Source organism: Lepisma saccharinum, unplaced genomic scaffold, assembly GCF_977018435.1.
Source record: "Lepisma saccharinum unplaced genomic scaffold, izLepSacc3.1 HAP1_SCAFFOLD_457, whole genome shotgun sequence".
Classification (NCBI taxonomy): Eukaryota; Metazoa; Arthropoda; class Insecta; order Zygentoma; family Lepismatidae; genus Lepisma; species Lepisma saccharinum.
This window is the reverse complement of record NW_028143152.1, coordinates 105,326-131,252: the sequence shown is the minus strand read 5'-3', so window position 1 is coordinate 131,252 and position 25,927 is coordinate 105,326. Positions and strand designations below refer to the sequence as shown.

General features: G+C 35.2%; 1 protein-coding gene across 5 annotated transcripts; it reads left to right on the top strand.

Moving 5' to 3' along the window:
* Positions 1 to 25,017, top strand: LOC145982853 (sodium- and chloride-dependent glycine transporter 1-like). 5 transcript variants are annotated; one of them, XM_083116215.1, is made up of 14 exons: positions 1 to 130; positions 2,116 to 2,309; positions 2,918 to 3,081; positions 3,989 to 4,208; positions 5,524 to 5,656; positions 9,175 to 9,309; positions 10,198 to 10,426; positions 11,672 to 11,784; positions 13,021 to 13,149; positions 14,379 to 14,478; positions 15,901 to 16,001; positions 21,458 to 21,625; positions 22,404 to 22,549; positions 24,741 to 25,017. In XM_083116215.1, the coding sequence occupies exons 1-14, from the start codon at positions 38 to 40 to the stop codon at positions 24,904 to 24,906; spliced, it is 2,091 nt and encodes a 696-aa protein (XP_082972341.1). In that variant the 5' UTR covers positions 1 to 37; the 3' UTR covers positions 24,907 to 25,017. The 5 variants fall into 5 exon arrangements, with proteins under 5 accessions (XP_082972341.1, XP_082972343.1, XP_082972342.1 ...); XM_083116216.1 differs by having other exon boundaries at positions 2 to 67; XM_083116219.1 differs by lacking the exon at positions 1 to 130 and adding an exon at positions 232 to 288 and having other exon boundaries at positions 2,116 to 2,296.
* The last annotated feature ends 910 nt before the right edge of the window (positions 25,018 to 25,927 follow it).

The following is a 25,927-nucleotide window of genomic DNA, read 5'->3' as shown; positions in this document are numbered from 1 at the left end:
TTTGTTTTTGTAAAGAACTGTGTACCTGAGGATATACATGGATAAAACAAATCCTGAATCGCCTACGGTAAAATCACAAAAGCAGTTGCCGAAAAGTGCAAGTACTGTGTCAAAAGGTTACAAACAAACTGTATGTATATATTGCAAAACATATATCTGTTAGATTAATATAATTTTTACACGTACTGATTCGCAAGGCTTTATATCAACACAGGCCTACAGTTCATGTACATTTCCTTCACTTACATAGTAGTAGGACTTTGACGGGTAATCTTTATTTCAGGAAATGTATGTTTTTTTGTTTGTTTTTTAAATACAAGGTATTTAGTTGGGAATTTTTAGAGACATTTTTAACCACTACAAGATAAAATTTTGTGTCATTTGACACCATTCTTAATTTAGTGTTTGTACAGACCTGTTTCGTAAGTACTGTGCACACAGGCACTTTGTGACTTGGAGGGAAATAACAGAAAGTTTGATGTAGCCAATATGTAACCTCTAATCCCAACTATAATGTCCTATGTTTAAGTATGAATGTATAGAAAGTTAATATCAATGCTATAGGAGTTTCAAGTTTTGCACTTATCACGTAAATTCAGTAAGAAGAAGGCATGTATGTATTGTCTTAGCTTACAGTCCAAAACCATATTTTCTATAATAAGTCTATTCTCTAGCATTATTAGCCCACATTTACATTGACGTACAAAAGAAACCCAAGTTTTGCATATTAAACACTGATTTTCATTTACACATTTGCTTAACACAATATGCCTTCATGGCACGGTACTATATGCACATGTTTACCTTAGCTTATCACATTGTGTGCTGTTGTCTGCATATTGAAATGTATGTGAGTTGTAAAATTACTTATGCACTCTGTTGAAAGCTTTCTTTGTTATGATTGATATAACATTAATTTTAGTTAAATTTCATTAAAGTAGTTTAGCTTCCCTAGGTATACTTCCTACATTTCTTACCAAGATAAATAGATCTTCCTAAATAATTTTATTGATATCGGAGAATATTTATAGAGGCATTATTTTGTAGTGCAATTTTCCATTCAACTCTTTCAAACTCATTCAGAGCAGTTTCAGAAGAGAACTCTATTCTCAATATTGGAAATTTAATTTTAAAAAAAGAACCAAGATTTACACCCGTAACACAAAACTGCTAAAAATACAGGGTATCGTCAGCTCACTGTATTTACACACAGCTCATTGATTTGTGTGTAATTTGTTTGCAAGAACATTTCCAGCAGAAAACAATTGTAAAAGTAGCTTGCAGCTACTTTTGAAGTAGCAGTAATTGTAACGAAGTTACTTTTTAAAATAGAAAAAGTGTAACTGTAATATAATGTGTGTATGTATGTATATAGCCAAGGGTCCCGGGTTCGAATCCCGGTCGGGCTTGGTTGTTTGTGAATGTCCATTCATCAATTTTTCATCATTTCATCACTCATCCCCATCTTCGCAAATTAGCCAAGAGGCACAAAACGCGAAGTAAAATAAAAACTAAATCAAAATCAAATGTATGTATATAGATAGATTAGATAAATTATATTGTGTGTATAATGGATGCTCCTTGTGTGAAATGAAATAAATATGAGGGTAAATACGATAGGCAATATGCCTACAATTTTCTTTGCAGGCAACTGCAAAGGAAAAAAGCAAACCTTACTTGTTTAATTAATGAAATAAAAAGTTTACATTTATATTGTATTAGCAGTGGCAGTGATTATGGGCAACGAGTGGGGCAGTTGCCCCCCCCCCCACACTTTTCGCCACTTTTGCCCCCGCACTATGCTAAATCTTATATACAAAGGGAAATATACTGTCTTTGCCTCCCCAGTTTTGGCACGTTGCCCCCCAGTTTTGGAACCCAATCGCCACCACTGTGTATTAGTATATGCCAACGGTTTAGTGGTTCTATCTACACAAAATGGCCAACAAGAGTTGTTGATGCAGACATTGAACAACATCTGCATTAGCTCTCATGGGTTCCTGTTTGGAAAAGAAAAATAGTTGTATCCCTGTAAATCGTTAAGAGAAACTGAAATTTTATAGTAACATGACCTCCTAACTTCATTTCTACATAACCTTTGATTCTTTTGAACAGACACAGAAGAAAGGTACTGTGGAAGAGAAGAAAGGTCCAGTGGAACTGAAGAAATGTCCAGAGGAAGAGAAGAAGGATCCGGATGAACCGGAGGACGATGAGGACCTCACCACACGACGGGGGAACTGGGTTGGGAAGCTAGATTTTTTCTTCTCGCTTCTCGGTTACTGTATCGGTCTCGGTAATATTTGGAGGTATTTTTGCATTCAAATAACTTCTGTTTCATTTTTCCACCACTAATCTGTTCCAGGCTGTAGAAACCACTTATGGTTAGCTCATGTTTCATTGTCCATTTAATGGGTTCATGTGTCATATTTCTAACGAGCAGTGGTGATGCCAGAAAAAAAATAGTGGAGTGTCTGAATGGCGAGGGGGGATTATCTGGGTGATACAGTTAAGCCATACAAAAAGTGAATATGTATGCTAAAGTTGCATTTGCATATACTTACATATTACTTACGCCGTAAGACAACGTCATAAATGGTCACACGAAGTGTTTCCTGTAGAATGGTAGCGACATGCCGCGTTCTGCTGGCAGAGTCCTGATAGAAACAGTCTTTCAGGAATCCTCACAGCCAGAACTCACATGGATTAAAATCCGGAGAACGGGGTGGCCAAGTATATGGAAAAACCTCAGGATATGACACGACCATCGCCAAAGTTGACACGAAGCAAGTGATTAGTGTTATTATTAATTATCCGTAAGATATAAAAGTCTTGAAATACCTCAATCTCTAATAAAATAAGACTAGGCATCTTTCAGAACATGCCTCTTGTCATGAAATGTTTCTTATTTCTGCAGATTTCCTTTCTTGTGCTACCAGAATGGGGGAGGAGCCTTTCTTGTTCCATATTCAATATTTCTATTCTTGTGTGGAATGCCGCTTTTCATGTTGGAAGCGAACCTTGGTCAGTTTTCATGCTTGGGATCGTTAACAGTTTGGAGAATTTCGCCATTGTTCAAAGGTAAGATATCGTGACGTGTTTGCATTGTTGATTGACGCATGTGAATTTTTGTGTCTATGATTTGTATAGATATCACCGATACCAACAACTAATATTCTGTTTATTCTACACCGAATTCCATGAGAAAAACTGTTAGTTCATTCACTTCTTGACAAAAATACGTAATCAATCGACTGCAATATAATAAATGTAAATTATACATGTAGAATGTAAATGTTTTTGCCCAATTTTTGTTTGATTTGAGAGTGCAAGTTTTCTATCTACCAGATATAACACTGCATTTTAGAAATGAGATTTGGTAATTGTTCCGTAATGGAGACGAAACAATTTCATTATAACTTTGTCATTTGGTAGTAAAGTAAAATAGAAAAAAATCAATCGATAAACTACTTTGATTCCACTATTATTCACAATTTTTGTATGTTAAAAGCAAAAGTAAGAACAGACGTCCACCATTCCAGGAGCACTACTACTTCTAAAGAGCTCCCACAATTAGCTGCGGTTAGAATGCAAGTTTATGTTATGTTTAAGTCCACTTTTATGCACAGATACCCTACCCTAATTGGGACTGGACCTACAGTTTAAAGTGAGATGTGCCTCCACCGTGTAGAATGCAAGTGGTTTGCTTTATTATCATATGGTGCGATTTGGTTGGATAAGGGAAATTGTCGTAAAGTTTCATTGGCTGTTGGAGTTTGCATTCTCTGACTGCTGGCAAATTTTGTAGATAAACTAAAAATACATTCAATTATCATTGCATGTAGACATCAGACGATATCAGAGATGAAACAATTGCATCCTAAATAGTCCGCAACCAAAATATCTCGATTTGTTAACAATTTGGAGATAGAACATTTACATTCTCAATAGACGATAAGTTATTCATGTTATTATTTGGCTCTTGCAGGTATCGGATATGCAACGTTGCTTATGGGAACAATGTGCTGTATTTACTACAACGTTATTGTAGCTTGGGCTCTTCACTACTTGTACTATTCATTTCGACAACCTTTGCCTTGGACCACATGCGACAATTCATGGAACACAAAATACTGCTTGGAGCCAGACCAGCTGAGGGGCCATGGAGAGAACGAGACATACCACACCAGCAGCCAGGAGTATTGGAAGTAAGAAGCGAATATTAAATAGCTTTCAGACCGAAGCAACACAACAAGCTGCACATGTCGTTTCGTTTGCACTGTGCTGTTTTCTCGTTATGTCGCCTTGCTCAGTTGTCCGCGAATGTGCAGTGAATGCTTCATTATAGATTGAAGAGGCCAGAGTCATTTGTTTGTCTCTTACGTGTGAATCCACCCTATCGCTTGTCGCTTCGGTGTGAATTCTTCATTAACCACTGGTAGTTTTGTACACTTGAAACAATTTTACAAATTATGGATTTGAAAGACTTCAAAGTTTCGATAAATTTTGTGGAGTTTTAAACAATCTTCCTTGAACAAAAAATAAAGTTAACACATAGTACCAACAATACATATAATACATCTATATTAAGCAGAAGACGTGAAGAAACTGTGCAGTTTTGCTTCACGGTGTTTCACAACCCTCAGGCTTTTGCAGTCCATTTATCAATAATCAACTTCAAGTTACAGTAGATGTGGCCATATAATTTTATTATTACTATTAAGTCATTGTTTCGATCTTAATTAATCTTATTTGGTGTTAACGGTATTGTTCCGATCGTTGAAATCTTAGTTAGATTATCTTACGTGCAGAAGAAGCGTGGTGCCATTACATACTGTAAATGCAAATTGAAGAGAAAAACTATGAAACGTGGTTTTAGAACCCTTACTGAATTTTGCATGGGGAGAATATAATCCAATATCGGCGCTATCAAAAAATCAAAGGGTTCAGCTTCCAATATTTTTTGTTTCGAGTGTCTCCAGATATATCAAAAATGTTTATAGACGTGTTTCTGATATCCCTAAACCCGGCTTCTTATTGCTCTAGGAACATATATTTTCCACCAATCCCTATCCTGGGAAAGGTCAGTCCACGGCTTACCTTTTCTTACCAATTTCCTTCGTGTCCATCTCAATATTGTCATTCCGTCTTCGTCTTAGCCTTCCAACGGGTCCCTTACCATCAGGTATCCCATCAAATCGTACCAGGATCCTAATAAACATTTACATAGCACATATTAAATAGGTACTAGTGACGTATAAATGATATTGGTTTGTGTTTTTATGGATCATATTCGTAAGTTTTCTGTAAAATCATTGATTACATTACAAAGCCAACTTTTGGAACTGTAACAAGTTACTTTCATTATGAGCAAAGTAAATCGTTGACTTAAATATATTGTGTTACAAATTTAAACTATAATAATTGGGAAATAAAACAAGCCCAGGAGTTTGTTTGAGAATGTTCTCCTGCACAAGCAGAAGAAATGTGTATTACATAGAAAACTCTCTATATTTCTTACAGTCTGCGCGTGCTGAAGATATCCTCCGGAATAGACCACCTTGGCGAAATAAGGCCCGGGTTGTTAACCTCGTTGGCCGTAGTTTGGCTTATGACGTATTTAATATTATTTAAAGGAGTCAAATCATCTGGTAAGGTAAGATTTATTTATATTCCTTTGTTTGAAAATTTGTTTTCTTACATATGTGTAGGATTTATGCTTGTTAGTTGTCACCAGCCAAGTATTTTCCCATATAAATTAGATTATACCACTAGTCCTCTACAATTATATATACTATGGGCTGACAATTTGACTACCCTTACTTATTAAAATATTTAGCAGAATCTGAGACCTATGTGGGAAGAACGAAAAGTAAATAGTATATTTAATAGTTTATTGAGGAAACTAAGACTTGAAATTTGTCGTATATAACATTAGTAACTTTAACAATAGAAATTATTCAACAACAAATTTAGTATAACATATATACGAGATGTCCGATTGACATTAATCATTCAACTTACAAATATAACCAAAATTCATATAGGGCAAAATAAATGTACCGGAATCAGATTGTGTTTCCCATTACGTATTAAGGTTGGTTCAATGTTCTGTATTATTCTTGAGTGGAAAATATATTATTAATCAGTAATTTTGAATAGGGAAGTTATAAATCTAATTGAATACAAATGAACATGATGAGTGGATATCGGTCAACTCGGATAGGACCATCTGTGTAATGGTAGAATTAAACATAACATAAAAAAAATAGTGCTCAAATGAAACTAATTAACTAAACCAAGTAATATGGATCTTAGATTAAACTTAAATATATTAATTATACTACCAGTACACAGATGATGACTTCCACAGACCGATTCCACCAGTTCAAGGTAGAACTGCGGTATGTGAACCCAACCGCTGCCAGAGTAAGAGAGAGGGCTCCACACGCCACGCGAGAGCCTTCCTTCCCTTTCCATAGTCACATGACCTGGTGACGTATTTTCTTCTCCGAAAAAAGAAAACAAATGAATAACGAATAGCAAACAATCTGATTCATGTTCCTTTGCGAGCGAGGAATAGCGTTACATAGTGTACAACTGTACACTTAGTGAAAAATGCTCACACACACTGGGAAGTGGTGCAAAGCTGTTTAACATGATTAATATGTATTGCATATCTAGTAAAGTAATCTACATAAGACGCTCAGTGCCGGATCTAGAAATTTTGTCCCCCACAAAGTATTACAAAAGGCCCCCTCTATTTACCTACCTCGATATATGAGCGTGTGTATTTGACAAAAAATGCACATACTTGTATCTGTATGTATGAATGTATGCACGTATGTATGTATGTATACACATACATACATATGTAACCCTTAAATTTCCGGATCAAAATACTGACGTAAAATACCACTGGGGACCATTGGACCCCATGACTTAGAAATCATTATATAACTGGAATTTTCTTCTAGGTAGTAATAATTTTGTTCCGGGAATTTAAGGGTTTAAGGAAGAATATCAAGCATGCAAACGTTAAGAGAAAACCAGAATCAATAAAACATAGTTTGTTATTAAACCCTTATATTCCCGGATCAAAATACTGACGTAAAATACCAGTGGAGTCCATTAGACGCCATGACTTAAAAATCATTATATAACTGGAATTTTATTCTAGGTAGAAGAGAAATAGAATAATTAATAACAAAATGAATTGTATAGCATACAACAGTAGCAAAACCATAGCGCTATCTGTTGAACAACCAAGAAATGAAAGGGTAAAAACACTAAAATCATGGGGGTCCATTGGTAAAAGATGCTACACCATACATTTTTGAAAGAAAATATTAAGGAAACAAACTAACACTTACGTAATAAAAAGAACAATCAAAAATAAGAAAAGTAACGGCCTAACATGTAATTCGTGATAAATCAATATGAACGGTCAACTTCCAAAGTTAGTCATGGGGTCAATTGGACCCCACTGGGAGTTTAAGGGGTAATGAGCTAAGATAGCTAAGAAGCTACAGTGAGATAGTAAGGCAGAATTGTACTGTACTTCTCATACAGAAGTTTTAAAAAATATATATACAGATTAAGCTTTGATAAGTTAGTTACCTTTGAAGAAACAACAATTCAGTTGGGAATGATGGACCAGTATATTTTCCATAATGTTTCTGTAATTGTTCTGTTCTGCTTTTGCTATGAGTTCAACATGCCTTCGGTTGGGAATGCCGAGGTGTGATGCGCCCCTAAAGTAAATTGTAATATCTGGCATTTCGATCCTTGCTCCTCCGTGCTGGACTTCTAGTAAGACCCGTTACACGGCTTAACTTCTATGTACACTCACGGACATAGTCCCATTGAAAGTCAATGGGATCGTCACAACAAAGAAATGTCCCCGTGACTGTACGTACATTCTCAACTAGTAGCCCCACACCACAGAGCTAGGGAAGAACAATTAGTGGTTAGAAATAAATTTATGTTTAGTTTGTGGTATTGAGTACTAAACAGACGTTACAAGCCAAAATACCATTCCATGTTAGCCAACATATAATAAATCCTTTCACCTTGGGATATTTAGGTGGTCTCTCTGCGGTTCTTAACAAATTACTACGTTTATTGTTTTACATACACATATTTACGAACAATGTATTATATATGTATACATGGCATGGCTTGCTTATCCCCCCAACCCGCACGTAGGATTTTGCTGTTTATACGTATATCCGGTACTGCACACGCTAAAAGCAATATTTGACATGTTCTTGTAACAACCTTAAAGTAGCCCTTTTGTTTTTTGTTGTTTTTTTTATTTGGAATAATAATTTTCTTTAGTTTGTAAGTAATTAAAATTTATATTATTTGTTATTGCAAGATTGTTGTATAGTGTAGAATATTTATTAGAAACTTTGATTTATTACTGGTAGGAGAGAACATGGCAGATTGTTAAATGGTTTGATTGACGCCAGGGCTCCCGGATTTGAATCCCGGCCTGGGCATGGGTGATCTTTGTAATTGTCCCTTCATCAATTTCATTCTATCATCACTCATTCCCATCTTCGCGATTAACCAAAAGTGGCAGAAAAGCGAAGTAAAATAAAACAAATATATTCATCAATGTTAAATGGGTACGTTGTCACGAAGTTCAAGCTCAAAATTTCACTCTGCTTCATTGTTTGGATTCTGGGATTTAGGATTTAGTTTTGTTTAATGAGGTAAGAAACTAATTTTTCTCATAATATGTAATTTTCGTCACTTTTGTGGCGAATCAATTATATTGTTTCATTCTACAGATAATAAATTATAAGTTTACGTTATTATTCAAGTTTGATGTGATGTTATTTATTATTCTTGATTATCTCTTGCTATGACTATGTATTTGAGTACAATAATCACATTCACACAAAAAAGGCTTAAGGCGTAAATTAATTATATATATATATATATATATATATATATATATATCATTCCTGTAATTCACTGTTTTCATTTTTTAAATAAACATTCGTTCCACGTATACAATACGTATATCTTTTCTTCACATTTCGTACCAACAACAAGTCACAAAGGAGGCCTCGCCTCTTCAAACATTTAGCCATCTTCAATCGTCACAAGAATTATGATTTTTTAAATGATTTACACATTGATTGTAGTTCTAATCTTTTCTAGATTGCATATTTTACTGCAATATACCCTTATGTGATGATGTTCATTTTGGTGGTTAGAACTGTTAGCCTCAAAGGTGCGAAAGATGGTATCCATTACTACTTGACGCCCCAGTGGGAGAAATTGCTATCAGTCAGGGTATGTATGAAACCAAGTGATGGTGAAGAAAATATTTTTTTTTCATTGTTTTTTAAGTTTATTTTGGGCACAGATAGGTTGATCTGGACTAGGCCTAAGTTTATAGTGTGACTCCACAGGTGATTGTAACCAGGATCCTTTGATTACCAGCCAATAGCGTTACCAGTGAAATAAATAATGCCCAGTGAAGTAAATAATGTACATAAATAATGTTATGTATTGCACTCCGTTACATATGGGAAATTATAGACATATACGTAAGTGGTTCCTTTCACTAAAAGAGAACATAAATAAAGAGTTTTTGAAAATAAATTCTTAAGAAAGTGATTTGGACTAGGGATGGCCACAATATCCGGATAACGGATATCCAGTTTTCAAATTATCCGATATCCATTTTGAATGCAACGGAAAATCCTGATATCCAAATGTCCGGATAATTTTGATATCCGAATATCCAGATAATTCAGATATCAGAATTGTACAGATTTGATGAAGAATGTATTTTATTACATTGACAATAAAATGTGATATTTCGGAAAACAGTGTAGACACTACGGGAATAGAGTGGAACCTGACAATTGTGGAATAGTCGAACCTTCTCGAAATTTATAACTATAAGCAATATAAATAAGTATTTTAAGAAGTAATCAAGTGTTTACATTATAAGTAGGCTAGTAACCCTGTTCTTCCTTGGACGATCAACAGATTCCGTACCAACCATTATTCTTAGACAATAGGTCTACTTGACATTATGTTTCAAACGTTTTTTTGTTCATTATTAAAGCACTGTTTAAAATATTTGAAATGTATTTTGAAAAACTGTTTTATTTGTTTGTTTTTTAAAGAAAGAATGTTGCCAACCCTGTTTATATTTAAGTTTTGTTCCAGGTGTGGGGGCAAGCAGCTACTCAAATTTTCTACTCGACCGGCACAGGATGGGGAGCTATTTTGACGATGTCCAGCTACAACCAGTTCCACGACAACTGCTACAGGGACTCCATATTGGTTCCCATCCTGAATGGCGCCACTTCTCTGTTTGCTGGCTTCGCAGTTTTCAGTGTCATCGGATTCATGGCTGATCACATCGGGGAACCTGTGGACGAGGTCGTTACGGCAGGTAAAAACTTACAAATGGTGGCCCATGAAGATGCATTGCAGAGGTGGGTGGGTGAGCTTATCTTGAGACATACACCCCTGGCGAGTCAGTATGATCCTCTGTGGAATTTGTGTTCTGTCTTCTGTCAAGGTGTGTATGTGATCCATTTCTTTATTTAATCACCAAACATTCTCGGGCTTCTTCGATGGCATGTCGTCGCATTGTAATCAAGGGACTCCAGGTTCTTTATACGGTGGAGGCACACAGTAGTTTGTATCCCACTTTAAACTTTAGATCCAGCACCGATTTGCCTATATGAACAGAAAGTGGACTTAAAACTCAGAATCTCATAATCCATGCCTCTTCATCGTCGCGATTAGACAAAAGTGGCAGAAAAGTGACGTACAACAAAACAAATATAGTTACATTGGACTTACGTATATGAAACGTAGCCAGTACATTGCAACAGTCTAAAAACATGACTGGATAAATAAATAAACCACCACTAGATTAGAATCTAGGACCTTTGTTAATGCAATGATATATAGTTTATTGATTGTAGTTTAAAATAGAAGTTCTAATGAAATGAACCCTTGATAGAAAATATGGGACGTAAAATTATATGCTGCCTGATATGTATATTACATCTAGAATTTAACTGTGTATTTTATATTGATATTTTCTTGATTTACGTGACTTTTCTGCCTGATTAGATTGATTGTTTGATTGATTTGGTTTATTTTACTTTGCTTTTCTGCCACTTTCGGCTAATCGCGAATATGAGAATGCGTGATGATATGAAATTGATGAAGGGGTACCCTTGCACATGCAGGGATTCGAACCCGGGTCCCTGACGTTCAAGTACGCCACAAGGTCGACTTCTGCCTGTTAGCTAATCTCGACGATGAAGATAAATGATGATTATATAAAACAGACGAAAGGACAATCACAATGAAAAACCATGTTCGGACCTTGAAATGCCGACTCAATGTATTAGGCTCCATACAAAATGTAGTAGATATCAACAGTTCCATATAATGGAACTAGGAACTTAGAAAACAATAGGTTTTGACTAGCAACAATGCTTGATACAAAAATCAGGAATAATTTCAATAAATTATGTTCTGTGAATGTTCCTCTGATTCCAACTCAAATGATTATTTGTTATATTTCCACAAGACAAAATTAGGGCTTGCTAAGAAAATATTGTTCTGTGCTTACGTAATAATTAATAACGACGATAATAATACTATTCGTTTTCCGCAGGTCCAGGGTTGGTATTTGTCGTATACCCCCTTGCTGTAGCTGTGCTGCCCTACCCTTGCATATGGGCTGTGCTCTTCTTCACAATGGTCATTATAGTTGGAATAGATTCGCAGGTAAGAAAAACGTAACAATTGCCTTACTTACGAATTCACAATTCTATTGGTATAATATATAACGGAAAATCATAGAGGAGAAAAGGGGCTGGGGCTTTAACAATAAATTCAGTACTGGTATTGTGGTGACCAAAGGGGCATGCCGAATATCAATTGATCAAATATAATCTTTGCCCTCTTTTGATGAAATTGAAAATCACATTGTCTGCTGTTAAATTCATTTTGTTGATTGACGTTCGAATTGTTGTCCCAATCGTCTCATCTACAGAAAAAAAAGAAATATTGTTGGTTAGATTTCTACGGTTTTCTTTATGTGAAGCTCTGCTTCATTAAACATTTCAAATAAAACGGAATCATCCCTTCTATTGCCGGGTTCGAATCCCGTCCTGGGGATGGGTATTCTTTGACAGTGTCCCTTCAACAACTTCATCATATCATCACTCATCCCCATCTTCGCAATTGGTCAAATGTAGCAGAAAAGCGAAGTACAATAAACTAAATCCATCAAAAAATATGGTTTCAATTGTTGGCTTTTAAGTCCACTTCGTGCACAGTAAGGCTAATCGGGACTGGACCTACTTTTTAAAGTGGTATCCGAAATACTATGCGCCTCCACCGGGTATCGAACCCGGGACCCCTTCATTACAAGGCGACGACGCTACCACTATGCCATCGGGGAGGCAATCAATATATATAGATGTGTACTGTGTGTACATTTGTTGGCCTCCCCGATGAAGCAGTGGTAGCGTCGTCTCCTTGTAATCAAAGGGTCCCGGGTTCGATTCCCGTTGGAGGCACATAGTGGTTCGGATCCCCCTCTAAACTGTAGATCCAGTCCCGATCATCCTTATTGTGGATAAAGTGAACTTAAAACACCATATAAATCCATCAATCACACACATACACACATTTCTTATGTGTACAGTCACCGGCAATAAAATTTTGACACCTAGATCCTGAAATACTCACAACCTTGCAAGGCGTTATGTGTATGGCCTAACTCTAAGGTGATAAGTAGATTTTAATAGCAAATTTTCAATGGCGACTTCTACCACCGCCGTAGATTTAGGCAACACACATAACACCTTGCGGGAAGCGAGTATTATCAAAATATAGGTGTCCCATTTTTATTGCCGATGACTACACATATAGAATTATATTGGATATGTATGTGTGTGTGTGTGTGTGTGGGTGGGTGTGTCATACGTTATTCTATATTTTATTTCTTCCGAACAGTTTGCTTTGTTTGATGCCATTATCTCTTGCATAACAGACGAAGTCCGCATTCTGCTTCCATACAAGTCATTTGTTACATTCCTTGGCTGTTTGTTGCTTTTTATTCTTGGCATTCCCTGTGTCATGCAGGTAAGAAATAATAACTTAAATAGTGGTTTATATTTTATTCATTAACTATTTAACGCATGGCACGTACCAAAATATTTTTGTACTTATTTTAGTCAGTGTACTTCATTTCAGTCTGCACGTGCTCTTGTGCTTGTGTGGTGTTTGTTGCAGTAGGTAGTGCTTGGGTATTTATTTTTTTAAATTGTCACTGCTATATTTAGCTATCTTGTCTCGCATCCGGTGCTTTCTTACTAGAAAAAACTAGAACAACCCCTGTATAACAACCACCATGTATGACTAACACGAGCCCGTGAGGGCCAAGGCCTAGCTACCGACTACCGCCCTCACTCCCACCAGAGATGGGGCATCATCCAACCAGCTACAGGCTGGCGTGTGGTAAGCACGACGAACCCCAGTCATTGTTGTACGTTTTCCATGACAGGGTTACGCTACTCATTCGTAGCTCTCCATTTACTCACGATGGTGTACCAATGTATAACTGTTGCTATATTATTTCGAAATTAGTCTATTAAACTGAGGTGTCACGTAGACAAGAAAAGACAAGGTGCATTAAACCATGCCATACACGTCATTGGTGCAAATGTAGGGCTTTGCACAATCCCAGTCTCGGCCATAATGGAAATAAAGTGACCAACATCACTAGCAGCAATTCATTGATGAAAGTCTGAGTGAACCCTCGTATCAGCTAGCCAACAGTTAATAATAATAATAATAATTAATTGAGTTCGTGTTTAAGTCCACTTTGTGCGTAGTAAGTTTAATCGGGACTGAGCCTACAGTTTAGATTGGGATCCGAACCACTATGTGCCTCCGCCGAGTATCGAACCTGGGATCCCTTGATTACAAGGCGACGACGTTACCACTACGCCATCGGAGATACCAATAATAATAATAATATGGAAAAGTGAGATACATAGTTTTGTTATTATTGTTACAATATATGTGTGATCTATGAAAATAAAATTATCTTACATTCATTTGTTCATAGGACATCTTTTAACATTTTTCTTAATGCACATGAAATTAAAGGATTAGTTTACATGAAAAGTACATGAGTTTGCTGTTCAATATCAATTCAGTACAATTACTGATTGAGTTTAAATTAAAATTAACAATGAATTTACTAATGTTACTTCCGGATTAAGGTACAATACGGTTTGAAATGAAGGAAGAAACTTATAAATGTTTGTACATATTGATAGTTACATAAAATATTTTGATTATTTCAGGGTGGTGCATACGTCTTAAATTTCCTTGATTGGTACACTGCGTCTTTCCCTGTAGTTCTTTTGTCGCTATTCAGAGTTTTTGTGATAGCCAGAGTATACGGTAAGTCATGTGTTGTTAATACAGTGGATCATTTTAAAACAATAGAAGTCTAACGTGTTGTTTAAATGTTCATCATTGAAAAGTAGCGCGACTATAAACTTTGAAATCAATTCAAATGGGTGCATTTTAATTAATAATAGCGTATCAATCCATAGCATTATTTGATATTTTTATTTTAACTTTCTCTAAGCTTCAGTTCACCTAAGTTCATTCACTTGTTTACACCAGCTGTCCAGTCCTCTCTGGTATTGGAACTATGCACAGTCGTGTGTTACGCAGACTTCCACTTCCTGATATATTGGGGCTGCAAGGTTTACGTGAGGTAAACAAGAAGCAGCTTACATGAGTAGGAAGGTAAAAACTGACTCATCAGCGTATAGGAAGTCTGCAAAGAGAGGTGTTGAGAAGGATGGACAGACTGGCAAGGGACTTTTGGTTTTGATTAGAACCAGGCAACAGAACTTGGAAAAGGACAGAAGGAGCAGTCTGACTGACTTAGGAGAACTACGTAAGAAGCCTAGAGAGAGAGCTTAGTTTATTTTTACTCTGCGTTTCCTAATAATCATCATCGTTCTTCTAAGTGTATACAGGTAATTATCCTAATCATAACATGCATGATTCAAGTTCAAAGGTTCACAAAATCAAACGAGTGACTATTTGCCATTTCTAGTAGTATATCTAGGTATTATATTTCAGTTGTACCTTTCGCACTTGTCATGAGGACAAGTAGTCTCATCATTAACGAGGATGAATGATGAATAGCTATATTTTCCATTTAATCTATTGGGGGTGGATGGTTCGATCCCATCATTCTTAAGAATGATACGATAGTATGAGTTTGCTTACTGAAATTCCCATTGCTTTTTTCTTAATATGTGTTTTTTTCATATTTGAGTGTTTTCTGTATCATGTGTATGAATAATCAGAATAATTAACATGCCATTATAAATAATTTCACTGTTGCTACCCGAATTTTAAAATCTACAGTGATATGGTATAGGTGGCCATGTATTAGATTGCATTGCATAGTTATTCATGCTGTTACCTGTTGAGCTTTCTTTAGGAGGGCGACAATAGTTAATTACATTACTTTAATTCCATTCTTGTATTTTCAAACTTTAATGCATATTGTGATGCACATACAAGTGTTTATGACTACGTGAAGAACATCTGCGCCAAAATGGCATCCAACTTTATAATATTGAATTTCATTTTGAAAATCTGATATATCAAGATTAAAAATAAAATGTTGAATTGAGATATAATTATAGCTTACGGAGAAAAACTAATTTCAGATTTGAAATCAACACACCAAAATTATGTTAGAACAGATATCAATGCAACAAAAATTTTGTTCCCCAGTATTTGAGATCGATATAGCCATCTGACAATTTCCTACTTGGACTCTTCTTTCATCCGCAGGCGTCAATAGGTTTATGGCTGACATGGAAATGATGCACCGTCGTACCATATCCAGATGGTGGAAGTGGTGCTGGAGTTACATAACACCGATTCTCATTCTGGTGAGTTGTTACGTTGCCTTCATACGCTTCATTCCTCATTTCATTTTTCTTATCATGCAATGTTAATTGAACAGTATCCATTGTCAACCACAAAAAAAATAGTGGGCGAATCTTCCATCATCATTTTGATTCAGTCTGTTTTCCACAATGTGATGGTCATTAATTGAAATGAAAACGTCAATAAGCAGAGAATAACATATGTTTCACATCAACAGGATTCCATATTTTTAAACAGTTGAAGTAGAATAAAAAAGAGTGAAAATAGTGACGGATAATTTAAGTAATTACTATCATCTTTGCAGTTGGAGGTACAATTTAAACTACATGTCCTTGAATAAATCAAACAATGCCATATTGTTATATTATTTCAATTGCTCCTTTTGATACAAAATTTTTATAATAACCATTTGTTACAAGTGTACAATGTGCATACCATTGCTTCACAAAACATATCAACGAAGTCACAGAATATAAACGTCTTAGTTCAAATCTGGCCTCACTTCCTAGAATATTTAGCCATGTTCTATACTTATTCTAACACTACGTTTGAGAAAACTCCTGGATAATATCTAATTAACATTGCATATGAATACATAGTCCCTAACATTCAGAGAATTATTGTACTTCATATGCAGACACTTACTGTAAATACGCCATTGAAAATACACTCCCTGTGGCACTTCCGTATCGGATGTGTTTGCAACTTCCCTCATAGAACACGGCCGGATCGACGGAATTACGGGGGTTTATCACCCCCCCCTTTCCAAATATCTAAAACTAGCAAAAATAGACAATTAACATAAGAATAATTCCCGAACGAACTAATGAATTTAAGAGTAAGTTTTTCTTGTATGTACGCATTGCTTGCATGATATAATTATTTTCCTGTAGTTTACAGTTATTACAAGCATAAGAAAACAGTTTTTTCTTTGTGACGTTTCAGGAGAACACACGCTCCTTTCATCAGACATTTATTTTCATTTTGACTAAAGATACAGTTATAACAATGGTTAGTAATTTTTAAACAAAAATAATCCGTTATATAATGGATGTTGTCAATGTTACATTGTTGTAATATAGCAACTTAACTGTGAAAAAAGCAGTCTATTTTATTTTTATTTTAGAATTTTTTAAATTATGAATCCCAAATATCATCAGGTAATTCAAATTCATCATTGTTTTCACAAAGTCTCTTGATGTTTTCTGTTACATTAAATTTTAAAGATGGTGGCTTACTCCATTTGTGAAAAAGAAAACTCCACACTGGATCTATGTTACCATTTTCATTATTTAATTTATTCCAGTGTTCTTCTGCAATGAACGAGGCTTCCCAGACATTCAACTCTGTGTTTCCCGTTAATATTTTTAAAACCCTTCTCTTTTTAATCAAATGCTTCTCTTCGATGATATGAGTTGACAAACCTGTTCTTGGGTTTAGATTTATAATGTCCAAATCATGTTCGTGCCATCTTATTGCCATTTTCCTTGCTGTTTGTCCCACATAATCTTTTGAACATGAACAACTTATATTATATATTCATGTGGTTTCCACATCTGGTAGCGAGTTTCTCATTTTGAATTCATTAAATGTACATTCCAAACTTCTTGGTGCTTTAAAAACAATTTTGAAATTAAAACTTTTAAAAATTTTTGCAATTTTATGTGAGAATCCCTTGTGGAATGGAATGCACACAAATTTCTTTTCAACAGATTTTTCATCTTTGTCTGTATTTCTCTTTTCCTTTAGTTTTCTTGCAACTTGTTTTTTGATTTGGTTTATTCTGTTAGTGTGAAAGCCATTTTCTTTTGCTATATTAAAGAGCCTTTCTTCTTCATTTTTGATATCCTCATTATCAGAACATAGTCTTTGTGCTCTCAGGAAAAAATTTAAAAATATGTTATCCATTGTTATACGCGAATGTTCTGATTTGGCATGGATGTATTTTTCCCCCGCTAATTTTTTTCTATGGACTGATGTTTGAATTGTTGAGTCAGTTGTCTTAATTTGCAGATCAAGGAAAGAAATTTCATTGTTATTCATGGGTTCGCAAGTGAATTTTATGCGACGATGTGATTCATTTAACGATTTAAATACGTCCATGATGGTGTTCTCACTTTTAGCAATAATTAGCACATCATCTACATATCTGATGTAGAGTTTGATATCCGCACCTATCGCATTAACAATTGGAGATTCTATGTAATGAAGGAAAATGCTGGAGATGATTCCGGATACTGGGTTTCCCATTGATAGACCATTATTTTGCTGATAGATTTTGCCATCAAATATAAAGTAATTGTAATTTGCACATACAGTAAACCATCGAACCATTTCCCATGATTCTACTGGGTTAACCTTCATCTCAATAAGCCATCTGTGTAATGCATCTGTGGCACCTTCTATTGGGACACTAGGATATAAATTTTCAACATCAAAACTTGCAATACGATACTCACTATTCCAAACAATATTTTTTAGTTTCTGTTTGACTTCATATGCATTTTTAACACTGAATGGTGTTTGCTGTTTAATTATAGCAAGTCTTTCAACTAAATATTTGGATAGTTTGTATGCAGGATGTGTGAAAGTTGCAATGATGGGTCGTATTGGAGTTCCCGGTTTGTGAGTTTTTGGTAGTCCAAAGGCAATCGGCAGGGTTGAATTTTTGACAATGAGTTTTTTCTTCATTTCTCTTGGTATCGTGATACTGCTTTCAATTACTTGAAAAAAAAAATTTATATCCTAGTGTCCCAATAGAAGGTGCCACAGATGCATTACACAGATGGCTTATTGAGATGAAGGTTAACCCAGTAGAATCATGGGAAATGGTTCGATGGTTTACTGTATGTGCAAATTACAATTACTTTATATTTGATGGCAAAATCTATCAGCAAAATAATGGTCTATCAATGGGAAACCCAGTATCCGGAATCATCTCCAGCATTTTCCTTCATTACATAGAATCTCCAATTGTTAATGCGATAGGTGCGGATATCAAACTCTACATCAGATATGTAGATGATGTGCTAATTATTGCTAAAAGTGAGAACACCATCATGGACGTATTTAAATCGTTAAATGAATCACATCGTCGCATAAAATTCACTTGCGAACCCATGAATAACAATGAAATTTCTTTCCTTGATCTGCAAATTAAGACAACTGACTCAACAATTCAAACATCAGTCCATAGAAAAAAATTAGCGGGGGAAAAATACATCCATGCCAAATCAGAACATTCGCGTATAACAATGGATAACATATTTTTAAATTTTTTCCTGAGAGCACAAAGACTATGTTCTGATAATGAGGATATCAAAAATGAAGAAGAAAGGCTCTTTAATATAGCAAAAGAAAATGGCTTTCACACTAACAGAATAAACCAAATCAAAAAACAAGTTGCAAGAAAACTAAAGGAAAAGAGAAATACAGACAAAGATGAAAAATCTGTTGAAAAGAAATTTGTGTGCATTCCATTCCACAAGGGATTCTCACATAAAATTGCAAAAATTTTTAAAAGTTTTAATTTCAAAATTGTTTTTAAAGCACCAAGAAGTTTGGAATGTACATTTAATGAATTCAAAATGAGAAACTCGCTACCAGATGTGGAAACCACATGAATATATAATATAAGTTGTTCATGTTCAAAAGATTATGTGGGACAAACAGCAAGGAAAATGGCAATAAGATGGCACGAACATGATTTGGACATTATAAATCTAAACCCAAGAACAGGTTTGTCAACTCATATCATCGAAGAGAAGCATTTGATTAAAAAGAGAAGGGTTTTAAAAAGATTAACGGGAAACACAGAGTTGAATGTCTGGGAAGCCTCGTTCATTGCAGAAGAACACTGGAATAAATTAAATAATGAAAATGGTAACATAGATCCAGTGTGGAGTTTTCTTTTTCACAAATGGAGTAAGCCACCATCTTTAAAATTTAATGTAACAGAAAACATCAAGAGACTTTGTGAAAACAATGATGAATTTGAATTACCTGATGATATTTGGGATTCATAATTTAAAAAAATTCTAAAATAAAAATAAAATAGACTGCTTTTTTCACAGTTAAGTTGCTATATTACAACAATGTAACATTGACAACATCCATTATATAACGGATTATTTTTGTTTAAAAATTAAGAGTAAGACAGGTAAGAAAAAGGCCAGTCGCTTTCCTCAAACGAAACTTGTTAAACTCACCGCTGTCTTAAAAACTATTGATGCAAATCTAGAAATGATTGTGCATAAAGCAATCCGGGGAAAGCATACGGCACATCGCCTATACATTACCATAGAATGGTCTAAGTAAGGAATTGAAAATATATGCTGAAGGGTTAAATTGGAGTAGTTGAAAAAACCTGAAATTGTCTTTCGTCGCGTCGACTATATTGCAAATACAGCGACACTAGCTTAGTAAAAGTAACTGACAGTTTCCTTAGGTCCTTTTCGTTTATAATCCGCTTAAATAAATTATTTGAGACTGCCCAAATTTCCAGTTTAACTGTATGTGCAGAGATACAAAAAACACATTGAATTGCATTTAATGCAATCGAATCTAATTGAAAGAATTCTCGCTCATGTAATAACCTGCCTCCAAATGTTGATATATTCTTGCCAGAGCATGGTTTCAGGAAAGAGTTAACAATGTATGTGTAATTTTAAATGTTTTATTGTTTTCTTGTTATAGTTGTTTTCCTGCTGTTAATGTTTCAGCATAAAATGATCATTCAGTATTATACCTGAAACTTTAGATAAAATAAATAGATAAATAATTGAATCAAATTTAATTGAATTAAATTAGTTTGTCATTTTTCTTTCACCACTTTTGGCTAATCGTGACGATGAGGACGAGTGTTGATGTGATGAAATTGAACACTCACAAACACACCTATGCCCAAGCCTAGATTATAACCCTGGATCTCAGGCGTCATAGCGCACTGCGCTAACCACTCCGCCACGGAGATCGGCACAAATATATGAAAGAACAGAGGAAGAAAGAGATAGAAGGTGAAGAAGCGGAGATAGATGGAAAGAGATCAAGAAACTCTGAAAAAAATGAGAAAGTGAAGGGAAAGGATGAAAGAAAAGGTATAAGAGAGAGAGAATGTTAACAAAAAAAGGCTACCGAAGCAGAGTCGGGCTGAAAATATTTCCTCCACCCCTGAGCATATCGAGACCAAATTCTATGTCGGCCACGCTGTAGCTCTCGAACTCCCCGCGCAAGAGAATAGGCCAATTACGACAGGCAAGGAACAGAGCGTGCACAGCCTCTGCGCTTGTCATTGGACTGGAGCGCGCACGTCATCAGTTGACGCCAGCAGTTAACATCTGGCGGGAAGTTCAATTAAATCCTATCCTTTTTTTAGCAAATATATTAATTTCAGAGATTTTGTTTTCTAAACTTGTCTTAGGTATTGGACTCACATTGCCTTGTCTTACCTCTCTTGCAGTTTATTCTGGCGTTTTTCCTCGCCAGTTACACAACCATAACTTACAATAAGATTGAATATCCAATGTGGGCAGCTCACCTGGGATGGTGTCTCGTCGCTTTTATACTGCTGCCAGTACCAGTCGTTGCTGTCAGAGTTTACTGCCTATCAAAAGGAACTTTTAAACAGGTACGAAGCTTGTGCTATACTTAGTTACTTTATTAACTTTCCATAGCATGCCTACGCCACTAGTAATTCGTATCGTTGCAACTATACTTTTTTTTAAAAACATTTTGTGTTAATGTTATTGTAATACAGATTATTATAACGATACTAGACTGTTTACATACTGTCAAATCATCCAATGGAACCGAAATTTAAGTTAAACATAGTCATGAACATTTTGAATCAAGGTTGAACTTGCTAGCATATAAAAAAATTGTTTAAGCTGAAAATACACTGTGATGGATATATTCTACTAGGTTGGGTTGAGGTGTGTTGAGGAATTACCTTTGGTAAATAACACAAAAATATCAATATCGCTACAAACATTTTATATGTAACGGATCATCATTTAGTAAAGGAAGCATATATGTACTCTATGAAAAAATAATATTGTGTAGAGATTTTTCGAATACATGGTCGCCAATAGATATAGCCGATGGTGAATGGATGCAGTGGATAAATAAGTTATTAGCACGAGAACGTATTTTTGTTCATATTAATGTTCAATAAGTGTACGTTTTGGGATCTCATAAAGCTATAGAAGGGAATTAAAGATTAAAAATTGATGTCGCATATATAAACTGTTTAATTAAATTGAAACATTAATATATTCATTTCTAAAATAATAATAATAAATAATTATAATAGTTAAGGTAGCTTATCATAAAAGTAGGTTCCTTCTTTGTCAATAGCACTTATTCATACACACACATAAATATAAATATGAAAGTATTTATTGCAGAGAATAATATCCAGCATCCGTCCGACGCCTGAGTGGGGTCCTGCATTGCCGAAACATCGTACGGAATACATGAAAAACCTTGAAGGCGTTAAACCTATGTTTGTTCAAGAACAAGTTGCTGTATTCGATCCTGAAGATGTGTTCAAGTAAGTAAAGCAAGAAAATTCGTAAACTAACCCCAACCAGATACACAAACATCAGTGTTGATTCATTAAAATTCTAATATTGTTAAAATATCACACACACACACGTTGGCGTGGGCGGCGTATATGTGTAAGCAAATGACTTTAAACCAATTGCTTTATTCTACGTAGTTATAAGGTACAACTCTTATAACATGTTACAAGGAGGATGATATATTTTCACTTTTGATCATCTAAAAATACAATTAATTTTCATGAGCTCATAACTAAATGTTATTAAATATGAAAATAAAGATGGAAGAAACTTCAAAATAATAAGTAATGAGCAGCCATACTTAAACATAAAATAAATTGTTAATTTAGTTACTTCGCAAAAGTAATTGAAATACAACTACTGGGAAAAATAATTGTTACTTTAAAAAATGTTTATAGTATGAGAGAGAGAGAGAGAGATTAAAAGATACAGTAAAAAAATAGTTACTTTATTCAACAACTAACTTTAAAATAAATTATATCACCATGTCAAAATGTTGTTTAAATTTTGTTAATTGGGACTGGTTCTACAGTATGTCTCTTCCGAACCACTGTGTTTCCACTGCAGGATCGAACCCGGAACAGCGTTAACACTACGCCATCGATGATCAACTTCATTATGTCAAATAGTATGGAAATGTCAAATGTAATGATTTGTATTACACTAAGCTCACACATTAAGTGATTTCTTCATGCTTCCTATTAAGCTAAATGTTAGAAATGAAATCGTGGCGAGGAGGTAAAATGATGATTTCATGAAAAACATAAAGCAACAACTAACTAACTCTCTAGCCTTCTTAAACCCGAAGGTTCATGGCTGCAGCAACACAGGTCTTACATCTGTCCCTATCTTGAGCAAGATCTATATACTCTTTTCCATCCCTACCGATTCCCCTTAGGTCCATCTCAACGTTGTCCCTCCATCTTCGTCTCGGCCTTCCTACAGATATCTTACCATCAGGTTTCCCAACAAAAATCCTGTAAACTCCTCTTTCCTCTCCCATTCGTGCACATGGCCGGCCCACCTAAGTCTTCTTGATTTAATTATTCTAATAATATCTGGACATGACTACAAATTATGTAGTTCTAAATTATGTAACCTTCTCCACTCACCTGTCTCCTCATCCCTTTTAGGTCCAACGATTTTCCTAAGGATCTTATTTTCAAATACTCTCAATTTATGTTCCTCTTTCAATGTAAGGGACCAAGTTTCACATCCATATAATACTACAGGCAAAATTACTGTTTTGTATATTTTAACTTTTAGTTTCTTATATATTAAAAGAGAAGACCAAAGTTTATGAAGAGAGAAGTAACATGCATTTCCTGAATTAAGCCTACTTTTTATTTCCTCTTTAATATAATTTTCATTTGTTAATATTACTCCTAAGTATTTGAATTTGGAAACTGGTTCAAACGAGTTGTTATCAATAATTAGATTTTCATTATTACCTAACACTTGGTTTCGGCCTGTAAGCATATATTTAATTTTATCTTTGTTAACTTCCAAAAAAAGGAAGTTAACAACATAAAGGAACAAGAATAATGATTCGTATGTCACTATATTCTAACCTAAGACAATTCGCTATGCTAACCACTCCACCACATTACTTGATCAAAAGTTAGCTAACCTTATCATAACTAACCTCGGCCTTAATTTGGGTGTCCTTTGTGAGTGTCCCTTCATCAATTTCATTATATCATCACTCATCTTTATCTTCGCGATTTGTCAAAAGTGGCAGAAAAGCGAAGTTCAATAAACCAAATCAATCAATCAATGTACTGGCAATCTCACCGAAGGTACCAGGTTCAAATCCCGATCTCAGATGTGGGAGTATCTCGTTCAGCACGTTTCAAACATGAGTATAATGTAATTTCTATTATTTAGATAAATTTAAAATGACCATGTAACGCTATCGATTTGTAAACAATGGAGTCCAGTCCTGATTAATCTACCTGTGCATGAAGTGGATTTAAAAAAAAAAAAACTAAAAAAAAACCTAACTTATTGACCACCCTGCTTGTATTTATTACATACTTTTTTTTTAATGTGTTCATGAACTTTGACATTTTTTTTCCAGTCAGTAGGTTAATCATATGTTAGGAATCTTCCATGTGTAAATAGTTTTTAATGTTGTTTTTTTTGTTGTTTTTTTTTCAGGCGTGAAGGAGAAACTGCTAGTATTATCACAGCTTTCGAATCCCTAATAACATTAATATCCTTCAGATCTGGAGTGAGAAGTCAAGACAATGCTCTCCCCACTCCTGATGATAACAATCCAACCACTCCTGATAACAACAATCCAACCACCCCCGAGGAACACTAATAGAGGTTGTATTAAAATTTTAAAATTTCTTGTCTGTTACTTGTCTGTGTAACATGAGGTACAAAGTACCACACGTGTTTGCTAGCACATTCTATTTGTTTGAAAATATACAGCGTCTTTTAATTCTGAACTAAATTTATCACACTTATAACACCATTAAGCCTTGTTTCCATGATATTAAAAACTCAATATGCTGACCAAGGCAGTACATTTGTACTTGATACAGAGTCTGAAGAAGGCCTTGCTAGAAGGTTGAAACGTTACGTTTAGTTTATGTTTCTAATAAAATAAATTACTGCCTTGGTCAGCATATTTAGTTTTTCTAAATTTATCGTTAGTTTTTGATCAGTATATTTAAGGATTCGTATAACGAATGAAATTGAACGTGCTTTCGATTGAGTGAGCTCACTCAAAAGAGGCAGATAAAAGGTATGAAAGTATTCACACCAGTCACCGCTTCAGTGTGAACGTTTCAATCTGTTTCTGCGTGTTTTAGAAATTAATTTTACTGGCTACTTTACCTATTTGCTTCTGCATGGGGAAGGAAATAGGTTATTAAGTGATCCCCATGTTTCATTCTCGCCCATCGTGTTGCTATATCTCAGGAGCAAGTGAACGAAAACAAGTCTCTGACGCGAGACGGCTCCACCAATGAACACGTGAGAGGGAACCGGATTACGTGGAGGGGAGAACGCAACTGCGGTTACCAGCCTTCGCAGCAGCGTGTTCTGCTTTGCTCTGCCAACTCGGTTTCTCCCCTTCTCTGCCGTTATGTGCGGTCTTACTTCACAGATTCCGGGGATAGAGTATAAGTGATAAGTTTTGTGCCTCTAGAAAGGAATATCGTCAGCTGCTACTTCCTTGCGTCATGCATCATAAAGGGTGGCCAGCGATACTACCACACCGGAGTCCGAACTCGTCACGTGTCTCTTGAAAATGGAGTGTTTCGAACATTTTCGCACCTTATTTTTTTCAATTTCTGCCCTTAAAGTTTTTCCTAGGTGTAAAAAGCATTGATGGA